Here is a 14,712-nt window from a genome sequence, read left to right on the forward strand (position 1 = left end):
CTTTAAAGTCTGAGTTGCACTGTTTCTGCTTTTTGTTTGTTTAATTCCAATGTCCAGACTGGAACAGCATAGGCATCTAAACATTTTAAGGCATAAATACTTAAAATGTTCTTAAATGAAACCTAAATGGATTTAACTGTTGAATTGCGGGTCTGTTCAGCACTGCGCAATGTCGGACAGTTCCATCGACACACACCGCAGTTTCCACAGCCAGAAAGTCTGTTCATTATGTGTACGCGATTCCCAGCTACATCACAACAACTCATTAAATACTTTATTGCACCTGAATGTTTCAGCAAATGATCTTGTCTTAACAGTCACTACCAGAGGGAATATGACAGGCTGCTAAATGGGACAGTCCGCCGGGTATATAATGGCAAGCACACCAGTTTTAGACTCCCTTAGTTGTGACGAAGATGAGTTACGGATCAGACCACTACATGTCTTCATCCTACAGAAAATTGTTCGGGGACAACCCTCGTTTTGCCGGCTCTAGAATGAGCAATGTCTCTCCCCGGAGCTCCATGTCCTCCAGCGGCTTCAGGTCTCAGTCTGTCTCCCGCAGCAGCGCCTCTCCTGCGGGCTACTATAAAAGATCGGGCCGGTCATCTTCATTCTCGCCGGTCCATTTCGACAGCGTGGATTTCTCTCAAACCTCTGTTTTGAACAACGAGTTTAAAATCGTTCGAACCAATGAAAAGGAACAGCTGCAAGGACTCAATGACCGGTTCGCGATGTTTATCGAGAAAGTGCGCAATCTGGAGCAGCACAATAAAGTGCTGGAGACCGAACTGGTGAGTCTGCGCCAGAGGCAGAACGAGCCGTCCAGACTTGCTGAACTCTATCAGCAGGAGATCCGGGACCTGCGAGCTCAGGTAGACGAGCTAAACAACGAGAAATCGCACATTCTCATTGAACGCGACAGCATCGAGGAAGACTTGCAGAAACTTCGAGGCAAGTTTGAGGAGGAGATCCGAGCGCGCGAGGAGGCAGAGCAGACGCTCAGATCCTACAAGAAAGATGTGGATGATGCCACCATGGTCCGCGTAGACCTGGAGAGAAAGGTCGAATCACTTTTAGATGAGATCAATTTTCTGAGGAAGGTGCATGACGAAGAGGTGACCGAGTTGACTAATATGATCCAGGCGGCACAGATATCTGTGGAAGTGGAGTTGTCCAAGCCTGATCTGACCTCGGCCCTCAAGGACATTCGCGGCCAGTATGAGACCCTCGCGTCTAAAAACCTGCAGTCTGCCGAGGAATGGTACAAATCAAAGTTTGCTAGTCTCAATGAACAGGCCACCAGGACCAACGAGGCCATGAGGGCCACTAGGGAGGAGGTCAACGACTACCGGCGACAGCTACAGTCCAAAACCATCGAGATTGAAACCCTGCGAGGCACAAACGAGTCACTTGAACGGCAGATCCGCGAGATGGAAGAAGCACACAATGCAGAGGTCGCAGGTTATCAGGTAGACACAAATTACAATATGAAGTAAAATACCATGCATTAAAATCCATAAAAATTATCTATCTATCTATCTATCTCCACACAATAATGTATATGAAGTTTGGTATTAAAACATTTAGTATTTTGTATATTATGTATTAAAAATTACATTTTCAGTTTCCATATAATAAATCAACATAAAGATACCATATTTATTAACATTTTTTACCACATCTATCTATCTATCTATCTATCTATCTATCTATCTATCTATCTATCTATCTATCTATCTATCTATCTATCTATCTATCTATCTATCTATCCCATCAGTTTATTCAAACAACTTTTATATTTTTTATAATACAGATGTTACTTTTTATTTCACTTTTCTTTTTAACCATTGATTATTAAAAAGAGAACATTTAATTCAGTAATAATAACCATCATCATTATCATTAGCAAAATACAAATACAAAACATGTCTATTAATCATTTAATTGTTATACATTGATTTTAACACAATGTTAAGATTTTATGTTAATTTATATAAATGCATTAGGGAAAGAGCATGCTTTAGATGCTGTGACTGTATAATTATAATCATAACTAATTAAAGATAATAATTAATAACCTTTTCTTACTTTATTAGTTGATTCAAATGATCTAGTCATGTGACAGAGATGAGCTAAAATATCTAAATATTTAATGTAATCATGCTATTGTAGCTCATGAAAAATGTAAGTCTGATAATTATAGCAGAACTGTAAAGATGTTAAAAATACTTAAGCATGAATTACAGCACAGGTCGTGGATGAGTCTGCTTGAACTGCCCTGTCAACAAGCCGGGAGTTCTGTCCATGGTGCTGAACTAATCGCAGAGAGGTGGCCGAGGTTAATGCCACTAAGAACGGTCTCTTCATAAAGAGGATTTTGCAAGAGAGGTTTATGCAAGGTCATGTTCACTTGGTGGCAGAAACCTGAAACATAAATTCCATATGTGTTTATTTTGATGTGACAGAAACACTTTATAGATGTGCAAGTTTAAAATGTCACCATATAAAGTATCCACACATAAATATCTATAATGATCTATGACCTTTGATCTCTTAAGAGTGAAAGAAGTGGCCGTGTAAATCAGATTAGTCTTTCGGAATTTTGCGTCGAGACGGCTGATCAAGGCCAAGAGATCAGCTTTTACAGGACAGCCTATTTAGGTGCAAAGCTAATTAATCAGTGTGTATGTGAATGTGAAAAGGGTTCTTTTTCTTTTCTCTTTTTGTAAGTCTTTTCACTAAAGCTAATGTGTTTTTTATCCATTAACCAGGAAACAATTGGGCAGTTGGACCTTGAACTTCGAAATACTAAGAGTGAAATGGCCCGTCACCTCAGAGAATATCAAGATCTCTTGAACGTCAAGATGGCATTAGACATTGAAATTGCAGCATACAGGTAAAGCACTGATTAATCAGTCATACTGTTCAAAAACAAAAGGGGTGTCAAGCATCAAAACTAGGGCTTCACAATATATCGTTTCAGCATCGATATCGCAATGTGTGCATTCGCCATACATCGCAGCATCTGCAATGTGGAGTTTGATTATTCTTGTTGATCAGCAATAAGGAATGTACAGTGTTAACATTTTACATTACCTTTGATTATTCAATAGGGACCGGACAAAATAGCGATATGCATGAGGTGGCACTTCTTTTAATGGCAGAACGAACATATAACAATGTTGCAATTCCTAAGAAAATATATGTGCTGTTATTAAAAGAAATGCACCTTGTAATTTTTTGATATATTTCCCTCTTCATTTACAAATATGATATTGTGGATGGTTTTCTTGTGATATATCGCTGATACCATGATCTATCATTATCAGGGGCAAAATATCATGATAATATCGTATCGTATTACTGTATCTGAATATCTGACGACTTATTTCACTTTTATCTTTGCTCTATCTTACCTATTCACTCCTCAACAAGATTATTACAATCTAAGGTAATGATTTTATCCTAAATAGAGCTATTCAATTCATCTGCAGAAATTGTATTCATATCACAATATAAATTGCAGCAAAATTACATATTGCGATTTTCCAAAATAGTCCAGCCTTAATCAAAACAATAAAAATGCGATGTAGCTCAAAAAATAATTACAATCCATACCAACTTTAAAAAACCAACTTGATAATAATTTATGACAAAAGAATATTGTCAAGGATACTTAGAACAAGAATCATTTAATTGCGTATTAAAATAATATTCAAGGATCACAGTGCAGCTAATAATAATATACTTTATTTTTTAAATATTTATATTTTGTCACCAACATTCAAACCACTAGAATACTACTATTTATCTGCAATATGTTTTTAAAACATGTACAAGACTTTTTGTATAATAGCAGATAATTTAGGTAACACTTTATTTTGATGGTCTATTTCAGTATTAGTAGGCTGTCAGTGGCTTAATATCTGTTTATACTGTTGCTTCAAATGACATTTAACTGACTATAAGAAACTTTGCCAGTACATGTCAACTTACACTAACCCTTACCCCAACCCCAGTCTATTCTCTAATGATAATTAGTTGCAATGTAACTTAAATTCAACAAATGGATCATCAAATAGTGACCATAATTTCATATATTTTAATAAGTATGTGTCAGAATAAGTGCATTATCTGATTTTTACAGAAAGGTATCTATTAAGCTGAATGAAGATCATTTAATTTATTGTCTGTGAAGTCTGTGAAGACCATGGTGAAAAATAGACGCTTTTCTTGCATTTAATGTGGACATAAAATAAGATGTTTTCTCTTATCTCAAAGCCAAGATAATAAATACAGCTCAATTCTACTAATGCATGAGAAATCAAATATTAGTTCAAACTAAGAATAACTATAAATATTGACGTGCTAAAATAATGATATAATGTATAATAACTGGGTTTCTGCAGGTTTCATCAAGTCAAGTTTAAGACTTTTTAAAGGCCTTTAAAACCATTACAAATGACATTTTAGACTTATGCAGGGTTAAAACTTTAAAACATTAAGGATTTTTTAATAACCAGGTATTATCACGAGGAATCATATACATGTCTTTAGTTATCTTTCCCTCAACTGCTGTTGTAAATTGTATCTCTGCAATAAAACGTATTATTAAGATGTATTGTTGGTGATTGGATGGATGTTGGCCCGACACTTAGACAAAGCAAAAATAAGACCTGTTTAAAATGATTTAAGACATACAACAAAACATTTCAGTGGATTTAAGATTTAAAATTCAGTTTTTAAAATTTCACATATTTTCAGGCCCCACGGACACCCTAGATAATGATGAAAAAATACAGTTCTCAAAATCCAAATTAAAATAAAATAGCAGAATCCACCTACAACTTTGACAGAACAAAAAAATGACATTGTTAGAATTATGAATGAAAAGATTGAAAGCCTATCAGAATTCATTCTGCTGTAGAAGGAAAAACAACACTGCACCATGCACATATATTAAATTGATTGTTGTCCTCTGACACTAAACTACAGTTATCATACTTTTGACATCCTTTGACTAACCAGTCTTTATTGATGTCCTCATAGGAAGCTACTGGAAGGTGAAGAAACCCATTTTAGTTCTGGAGTGACTTTCTCCAGCACACCCAGCATCACTTATGGCTATCAGAGCCGCTCTGCTTTCACCTCAACCCGCAATCCTAAAAAAGAGAGAGAGGAAGAGGGACATCCCAAATCCAAGACAGCAGCCAAGCGGGAGGAAAACACAGATGAGAACGTTGGGATTAAGAAGACAGAAAAAAATGATGCTGTTGATGTTAATTCTAACTAAAACGTTAGGGTTTACAAATCTAGCGATTTTTCCCAGCAGTCTTTTGAGTGTTTGGCAGAGTAATCACTGTTTGTAGCTGAAAACTGCCGTTTGATGTTTATGGTAATGGGTAAAATCAAACGTTTAAGATATTGTTATGGTGATAACAACTTAGACCTCAAATATTGCCTGTGTTTCTTAAATGTAGTTTCAGAGAGTTTTTAGCCTCGTTGATGATGTTAGGATTATAAATGTGAGCCTCAGTATGGTGGAATGATCAAGATATAACCAGCATTAAATCTGATTATGGATAAATTCACAATATTATTGAATGTTTGTTGGTAAGCACCATGGCATATTACAAATAAGGGACCAAACCACTGATTTAACTGTAACACATATATGCCTTAAATACAATAAAGTCAGTCATTAAAATCATTGGTTTTGTTTTTAGTCATGAATTACTTGTGATATCAATGGTTTTACTTATCCCATATAATTATTATGAACAATATTACAACTTTCTATAATTTAAAATGTAATTTACTCCTGTCATTTTAAGATAGTCTAAGCATTTTGTGTAATTATCAGTGTTGAAACAGTTGCACTGCTTACAGGTTGTGTGAGAACCATGAAATTATCTTTTCAGGATTATTTGAAAAGAACATTTAAGTGAAATATAATCTTAAGCAATAGTATAAAGGTTACTGACATTTGTTAAATGTAATACATCCATGCTAATTGAAAGTAATACTTAGAGTGAAATATAAACCATACTACATTAATACACATTATATTAACAGCCAACAGACATTATTAGGACATTATTTGTTAAAGGGATAGTTCACACAAAACTGAATATTCCGCCACAACTTATTCATCAATTACTTGTTTAAAACCTGTTTGACTTCTGCTGCACACAAAATTGCAATAGAAAAAAATCTTATTAGCAATAGTGTAATACCCAAAGACTCATTATAATCAGTTTATTTTTTTAAATAAACCACTGTCGAGAGGTAGTTTTTTTAAGTGCCGTTTCTTAAAGAATGCTTCAAAAGTGTTGCCATATTCACTTGTTACAAGCAATGCTTATTAATTGCATAGACAATTCAGTTTAGAGTTAATAAAATAGGCAAGCGAATTTAATTTTGCAATATTTAGCTTTCTGCTTGTATGTTGTTTATTTTTCTAATACAAAGCATTGCTGGTTTGTTCTTATTTGCTGTTTCCCACCCACTAATCCATAAACCCAGTATCAGATAAACCAAACCTTGCTGTCGTTAGTTTTGAAATTGTTTGCAATGGCAAACCAATGCTGTAATTTACTGAACGTTGATGTGCTGAAGTATTCAGACAGGTGAAATTATGCAGGGTGTTTTAGGCAGTTACCTTGGAAACAATTTCAACAGTCCCCATGGGTTAGTGAGGAGCATCTATTCACCCTGAGCCTCTGACTCTCCAGAGTAATTCACGATAATGGCTTTGGCTTTTAACAAGAAATCTCCTACTGGAGACTGGGAATTATTGAGAAATGATTGGAACTATTTTCTGATTAAATACTACAACAGACTATTGATTTGATTACAAAATCAGTGTATAACAGTTGCTGATAGAACATTTCATTTGTTAATTTATTTTCCTTCGGCTTAGTCCCTTTATTCATCAGTGGTCACCACAGCAGAATGAACCACCAACTTATCCAACATGTTTTAAACAGCTGATGCCCTTCCGGCTGCAACCCAGTACTGGGAAACATTCATACACCTTGGCAAATTTAGTTTATTCAATTCCCCTTTAGCGAATGTCTTTAGACTCTGGGGAGAAACTGAAGCACCTGGAGAAAATCCACACGAACACAGGGAGAACATGCAATCTCCACAAAGAAATGTCAACAGACATAGCCAGGACTCGAATCAGCGACCTTCTTGCTGTAAGCAACAGTGCTAACCACTGAGCCACTGTGTAGCCACAAGAACATTACACAAAACAAAATATGACTGGAAAAATGGAAAATGACTGGAATATTTGCATTGTATTGTTATGCAATGTGATCTGATTGGCCATGCACAGATTTACATTTATTTGTAAAGATGTTTAAAAAAAACATTTCAAAATACTTTTTTTCCCACTGAAGGCCCTGAAAACAACACAATATGGCAAGTATAAAGTAGTAAAAACATTTTCATCTTAAATGAACAAAGAAAAATAGACAGAAACAATTAAACCTCCCTAGAAGAGTCAAGGAGAGAAAGGCAATGAAACTAGAGAACACCTTTGTTCTTGCGCAGAATAAAATCATATAGGAATATAAAAATTCAAATAATGTAAAGATATTTCAGTGAATTTTTTTTTTAACCGAACCATTTGTCTGCGGATCTAAAGGCACAATGCATTTTACCCTTAACTGATTTGCAAAAACAACATTCTTTGAGATAAGGCATGAAATAATTAATGTTGTTCATGCGCAAACATTTAAAATAGCATCTACAGAAACTTCACAGCTTTGGAAAGTGTTAAAAACAGTATTTGCTTGAAATAATTCATCAGTGCTGATGTTTCTTAATGCATTTGTTGAAAAAAGGCAACCAGGAAGACAAAAATTCAATGCATAGGTTCACTGTGGTATAATAAATTTCACTTTAGCCCTCAAAATAGCACTGCGGACTGTATTTATCACCGTAGTTTGTCTTTTGTAATCTCTCTTTACTGAGTAGGCAGAACGAGTCCAAAATGCAGAACCAGCATGCCATCCTAAATGGGAGAATAAGAAATGTGTATTAAGGATAAAAACAACTATAAATGTTAGTTTTTTTTTTAAATACGGCAATATATAAAACACATTAGTCTGGTTAATGTGCAAGTGACTATTCATTAATTTTAACATTTTACCAAAGATTACAAATTTTGAACATTAAAAAAAAATAAAAAATAAATGGCACAAATGTTTATAACAACAAAAAATGTGCCTTGATCAGCAAATAAATATAATAGAATAATTTATAAAGGTTCACTTGAGGCTGCAGGTAAGGCTCTAATGTAATTCTGCGTAAAGTGGTGACACAAATTGTGCAAGGTACCCGAGTTCACACTTATTAACAGCTTACATCTGACAGTGACAGTCTCTATAAAAACACCTCAGCGACACTGCTAATGAATAAGCACAAAGACACATGGAGGCTTCTTGAAAGGCATTTATAATGACAAAAACATTGCAATGCAAAAGTGTATAATGTATAATAACGGGTATATTACATCAGACACTTACCTGCAATGCCTTTTTGCCCATGGTGTTATAAATTTCTCTCAAAGACTGGTATTGTTCGAGAATATGCTCTCCACACACAACATCAACCTGAAAAACAAAACAGATGTTCATGTGAATTATTCAAGTATGGTTTATTTTTTCAAAATCGGTTTTCATTTGTCATTTTAAGTCTGATCACTTTGCAACAGTCATAGCAAACATTTCTTTGTTAAATAGCATAATTTAAAGCACATTCCCTACTATCATGACTAGCACAATTCTATATTTTAAAATGGATTCAAAGTAAATATACTGCATAATTTGAAGCATGGTTCTGACTAAGATAATGCTGTATGGATTAAAAACATCATGAAAAAAATATAAACTAATATAAGCAATAATAAATATTTAATGCTTCTTTTTGCAAACACTACTAATAAAAGTTTGTGCTTGAATCCCAGTACATTATTTTAGAGGACCGCTTTTTCACAGTGACCCTAAAATGTCAGACGGAAATGCACTCCTAATGCACATACAATACATCCCCCCGGTCTATTCCCAAAATGTGCATATTTTTAGAGTCTAGTATGTAGAGCAGGGCACAGCCGGCTTTCCTGGAGCTCCAAGAGCAAAAGAACACCAACCACAGTGTCTTGTCTTTCACCTCTATTCCTGCAGACTTCCCTGGCACTATGAGGTGTTCCTCGCCGGGCCAAATCAGTATTAGCTAATCAACACTGAGTGCCTGGATGCCAGGAAAAAACCTTAAGCCAGTAATCCACATATGACTGTTAGCCTCATAACATGCAAGCAGCTTTCACTAACAACTGCTGCATGTGTCCACTTACAGGAGTACTGCAATTAACATAGATTGCTTTTGCTACCAATAAATAAAACAAAAAACACTTGTCAAAACACAAAAATTTGAAGCTTGTATATTGTGATGTTACATATTGTGATGTTAGTACCACAGCAAAGAAGTTGTTTATGAAGAATTTGATATGATCTTACATATTTAATTTTACAACTTCTGTTTAACACATTAAGTTCATTTGAAAAAAAATTGCCTCAAAAATCTGAGATTGCTAGGGAGAACATACAAACTCCACACAGAAATGCCAACTGACCCACCCGGGACTTGAACCGGGGACCTTCTTGCTGTAAGGTGACAGTGCTATCCACTAAGCCACCATGTCACCTCATTTGGATTTTAAGAGTGATAAACTTTAATTGAAGAGATGACAAATGCCTCACTGCTCTTGACTGCATAACAATAAGGATAAATCAGCATTTGTGAAAAACCAAAACTTTTTCTTCCCTAATTCTTTTGCATTCATGTTCAATGTTATTTAGTGCTGCTAAATTGTATTTTAGTTCATATTATATTGTTGGCCGTTTACTTAATGTTTACCATTTACATTAGTTAGACCTAGGGCTGCACGATTCTGGCTAAAATGAGAATCAAGATTTTTATTTACATAAAAGAAAGATCACAATTTTCTCACGATTCTGTAAATGTAAAAATAAAGGTTAACATGAGTAGGCTATTATTATTATTATTATTTATCAAACATATGGTAAAACAACAATAACATTAGGCAGGTTCACATCATTCTCAAGTCCTTACTGTGGTAAAAACAGCTCACTGTCAGCTCATGTGTAATTTTGCGGCCGCAAATATGTCAATACATGAAGACAGAAATGACATTTTTTGGGTAAAATATTACTTATTACGGTAGGTGACTCTTTTAACGCTATTTGGAGGTGTCTATTTTGCTGACCAAGGTATTTAAAACAACACTTGTGCAACCACCTTCATGCTTCTCTGATAATCTTGAAAATATAATTGGCTGAATCATAGACATGCTGAATTAAGATCATGTGGATGGTCGAATCGAAATCGTGATTTTTTCGATTAATTGTGCAGCCCTAGTTAGGCCGTATATATAATAAATTCAAAGATTATTTTTGCACTTATCCAATCCAATCTAAGATTCAAAAAATAATGATACAAACTTGAGTCTCGCCAGTTAAAAATACAGCTCACAAACTGCAGATGGCCATGACACTCTGAGAAGCTACAACTAAATAATGTCAATGTTAAAAAAAAGAGACAGCACTAGATTTTCTTTTCAAACACGATCACTGTTAATCACAGCTGCAGACACTCATTTCTATGCTTGACTGAGCTGTGCTTTTTTTCATGGTCTCAAATCCTTAACCAGACTTGGGATTAGAGGGAAACTAATTAAATGGCAATGTGTCAGGATTTTGAAGTGTGACAGAGAGTCACTGAAGTGATGAGAGGGAAAAGGAACATCCTAATAACGTCATTTCTTTAATCACACATTCACAAAATTACCCTATAGTGGAAACCCTAAAGACGACAAATGATTTAGTCAGATAAGGAGTCAGAAGAGAATGTTTTGCATCAAATGACTCAGCATATCTTTGCTGCCTGATTCATATATCCAGCACTGTCAGTATGAATTATTGAGTGACTGAAACAGCCAGGGGGGTTTCACCATAAATATCTTTATAAACCACTGACTTTGCTGACCGTCTGAGGCAGGATTTATGTGTCTGGTTTAATGAAAGCAAGTTTTTTATGACTGAAACCTTAACCATAATGATACAGAAAAGAGATTGACAATTAAAAATAAACGCTGAGTTCGAAATCATTGGGTCAGATTAGAGTTCAAGAGAAAAAAAACACACATTATTCCTATTACCTTGCAATTTTGACTCAGCTCCATCTTCCTTCTGATAAAAAGCTCCACGTGACGGACAGTAGCTTCCCCAGACACACGCACATACTTCCTCTCAAGCGGCTTGAGGGTGAAAATATAATCAGGGTATTAAAAGATGGGAATTCAGTAAGGCCTACACAACAATTTCAGCTCAATTCTACATAATTATTCAGCTGTTCATAAACACAAATACAGCAACATGAATATTACCTTATAGTTCTCTACACCCTTCTCAGCACTGTAAATCAAACATATGTACAAAATAAAAAAAAGATGTTAGATGAGAATAAAAATTAACAAAGAGAAAATGGCCAGTGGTTCTTAAACTGGGAGATTATCATAAAAAATAAAAATAAAAAATGATTACTGAAATGCGAATTTACACATAAAACAAGGAACAATCATTTCCCAATAAAAAGCTTGTTTTAAAAAAAGGATTATAATTAGTTGTGATCACAAAACTAATCACTCGAGCATTTTTAAACTCATATTTTTACATAAAAAAACACAAAGTGTATTTATAATTACAGCTGAAGTACCAATGGAAAATCTTAGCTGAACATTGTGTTGGACAGTGAGGTGGCTAAGAGTCACACAGTTTGAGAATCACAGCTTTGAGTCTTTTGGTTTTTGACAATTTAGCTCCATCTAGTGAACATAACACGTAAAGCATTCAGAACGATTTAATTCAGCATGAAATAAAAACGATTGTGCTTGATTTATCTAATGAATAGTTAATAATCAGTGATATTAACTTAAAAAAAAAACTAAAAACATGAATTTAATCAAAACGCAATTCCTTGCATCACCTCAACAGTCTAAAAATAACTGGAATTTAATTATATTAGGGTTAAAGAAAAAATGTTATTTTTCAAGCATTAGACATTATATATGCATATATAGTATACACATTTTAAATGCCTTGTATATGCTTTTTTATGTATATATAATATCAATATTGTACGTTTAATTTGATGCAGAATCCAAAATTTCTTTGACGCATGTGCTTAACTACAGTCAACATAACTAACCCCACAAACTCCAACATCAGAGACACATCCAGCTCTGAGGGAATAGTAAAAACAGACTGAGGCACCAGGTCTTTCTTCTGTCTCTGAGGCAGTTTCACTGGGTATGCAGCCGGTGATGCCACTGGGGAAAATTAAGAGAAAAATCATTGCATCATAAGCAAATTCAATTCTAGAAACATTTCTATTATACATATATTTAAAAAATAAAGTCAGATTGCATGAACAAACCTGGTTTAGGAACTTCAAGCCCTCTCAGTCTATAAAATGCACATATTCGTGACCTTTCATCTGCGAGAGAAAAAACAACCAACATCATTTCTGTCAAATGTTTTTCTACATATTACCTCACATGACAAACTGAGACAAAAAATGTATCGTAAAATGTTAAAAACACGAACCTTCTTCCAAATATGGAACCATCTTGAAAACAATGTCTTGTAATTGTCTGTCAGGTCTAGAAAAAGAAGGATGAAATTTGACTCCCATGTTAAAACATGACCAGTAATTAAACACTAAAGCACACAAGAATCCCGAAGGACCAGGCTATTACTGCCAGCTAGCAGTAATTAGACACAAGGGACATTACAGCCAGACAAAATCTCAAGTGATGAACTAAAACTAGTAAACAACTACAAAAATTCAGTCTGCAAGGTTAAACAAGAAAATGATAAAACAAAATGACATAAACCAATTTAAAGTTACCTGATACAGTAGAGTGGTTGTGTCTGATGTACAACAATAGAGCAGTTCGGACACCTATTGCTGTAGAAAAAGTGCTTGACAATGCAGCTCTTACAAACTGAGAAGAGGAATAGTTCAAATCACAGGTTACACAACTAGAAAAAAATAATATATATATATATATATATATATATATATATATATATATATATATATATATATATATATATATATATATATATATATACACACAGCTACAATGTGAGATTGTAGACTTACAAGTGTGAAGACACTCTGTAATGGTGGTGGCATCAATGAAAAATCCATTGCAAAGGGCACAGCGAATATATGGATAGAAATCCCTAAGTGGCAGGGAGGGCTTAAAACAACATATAAAACAAGTTAGAAAAAAATGAGAATACACACACACACACACCATAGTGAAGTGGATCAAAAAAGGTTCTTCCTAAGACAAAAAAGTTTAATACGCATAGGATTTAAGGCATCTTTGAACTATATGTATACAGTTGAGGGCAAAATTATTAGCCCTCCTGTGAAATTTTATTTTTTTTCCAGATATTTCTCATATATATATACTCAATACAATAACTTGCCCAATTAACCTAATGAGAAAAGTCTTTAAATTGGACTTTAACCTAAACTCTGGTGTCTTGCAATATACCTACTAAAATATTATGTACATTAAATATTTTTAATTATATGTATGTACATTATGTGGGAAAAATGTTAAAAGAATTTAAATTTACCAGGAGGCAAATAATTCTGACTACAACTGTATACATACACCCACATATACACAATGTAAAATTTATATTTCGCATGAGAATTATAGTTTATACGTTATTCTCCAAAGCTTTGCAAAACAATAACTTAGTATTAAGTCGAAGTACAAATACACACGTAACGTTATACGAGTACAAATATTTGCATACGTTACGTATTGTTATGACACGGTTTTTGTAAATGAAAAGACCATTAACCTTATGTTTTTTAATTAGCTTTTTTACGATAAGTAACAGCTTTCAAAAACATTTTTGAAGTAAAACCTCCACTCATTCGCTGATTTATACCTCGTCGTCAGCTTGTTGTTTGGGAGCCCCGTGAGTGTCGCGGGTCTCGTCCTCTCCGCTGAGGTAAGCGCCAGACCGAACAGACCCACGCGTGGATCCCTCCCGCTCCTCAACCGCTCTGTCCACAGTTTCGTCCATAGAGCACGGAAAGTGAACCCTAAAACAACTGCTGGAGAACAACTACAGATGCCGTCCCGGTCTCTCTGAAGCGGCTGGGCGACTTCATTCAACACGTATCGCGAAAAGTTATTCCAGGGATAAGTTTTGAAATAAACACTTCAATCCACTTGTGCACCTTCACGGTGTGCGCGCAATACTCAGATGATGACGCAGTATAATGAGGATAAAATAAAAGTCCCCAAAAGAAAAGAACACTTGGGAAAACAAAAATGTTTTTTTAGATACCAAATTACTTTAAATATATATACTTCACTCTATGGATCACTAATCTAATCATAAATGTTTTGCGAAATTCAGGAGATCCGCGACTTTAACCATTTTTTCTTTAATTTCATGATTATTGGTTTATTATTTTTTGTATATTTTTATTTCATTGGTTTTATGTACAAACCTGCTCATTTAATAGGTTTTGCCTAAATCTGCATTTGTATGAACTGTATGAACACACAATATTATAACA

The 14,712-nt window shown here is 34.6% G+C and overlaps 2 protein-coding genes across 2 annotated transcripts; one reads left to right on the forward strand and one right to left on the reverse strand.

Moving 5' to 3' along the window:
• The first annotated feature begins 412 nt into the window (after nt 1–412).
• inaa (internexin neuronal intermediate filament protein, alpha a) lies at nt 413–5,711 on the forward strand. Its single transcript, NM_001144784.1, is given in 3 exon segments — nt 413–1,472; nt 2,775–2,899; nt 5,053–5,711. Coding segments are annotated over 3 exon segments (1,425 nt in total). The 5' UTR covers nt 413–416; the 3' UTR covers nt 5,297–5,711.
• Nucleotides 5,712–7,299: 1,588 nt separating this feature from the next.
• pcgf6 (polycomb group ring finger 6) lies at nt 7,300–14,376 on the reverse strand. The gene is given in 10 exon segments (NM_001089369.1): nt 7,300–8,026; nt 8,541–8,627; nt 11,252–11,350; nt 11,480–11,507; nt 12,301–12,421; nt 12,529–12,588; nt 12,699–12,754; nt 13,003–13,099; nt 13,261–13,360; nt 14,073–14,376. Coding segments are annotated over 10 exon segments (834 nt in total). The 5' UTR covers nt 14,211–14,376; the 3' UTR covers nt 7,300–7,978.
• Nucleotides 14,377–14,712: the final 336 nt, after the last annotated feature.

Source organism: Danio rerio, chromosome 13 (genome assembly GCF_052040795.2).
Source record: "Danio rerio strain M-AB ecotype USA chromosome 13, GRCz13ab, whole genome shotgun sequence".
NCBI classification, from domain to species: Eukaryota; Metazoa; Chordata; class Actinopteri; order Cypriniformes; family Danionidae; genus Danio; species Danio rerio.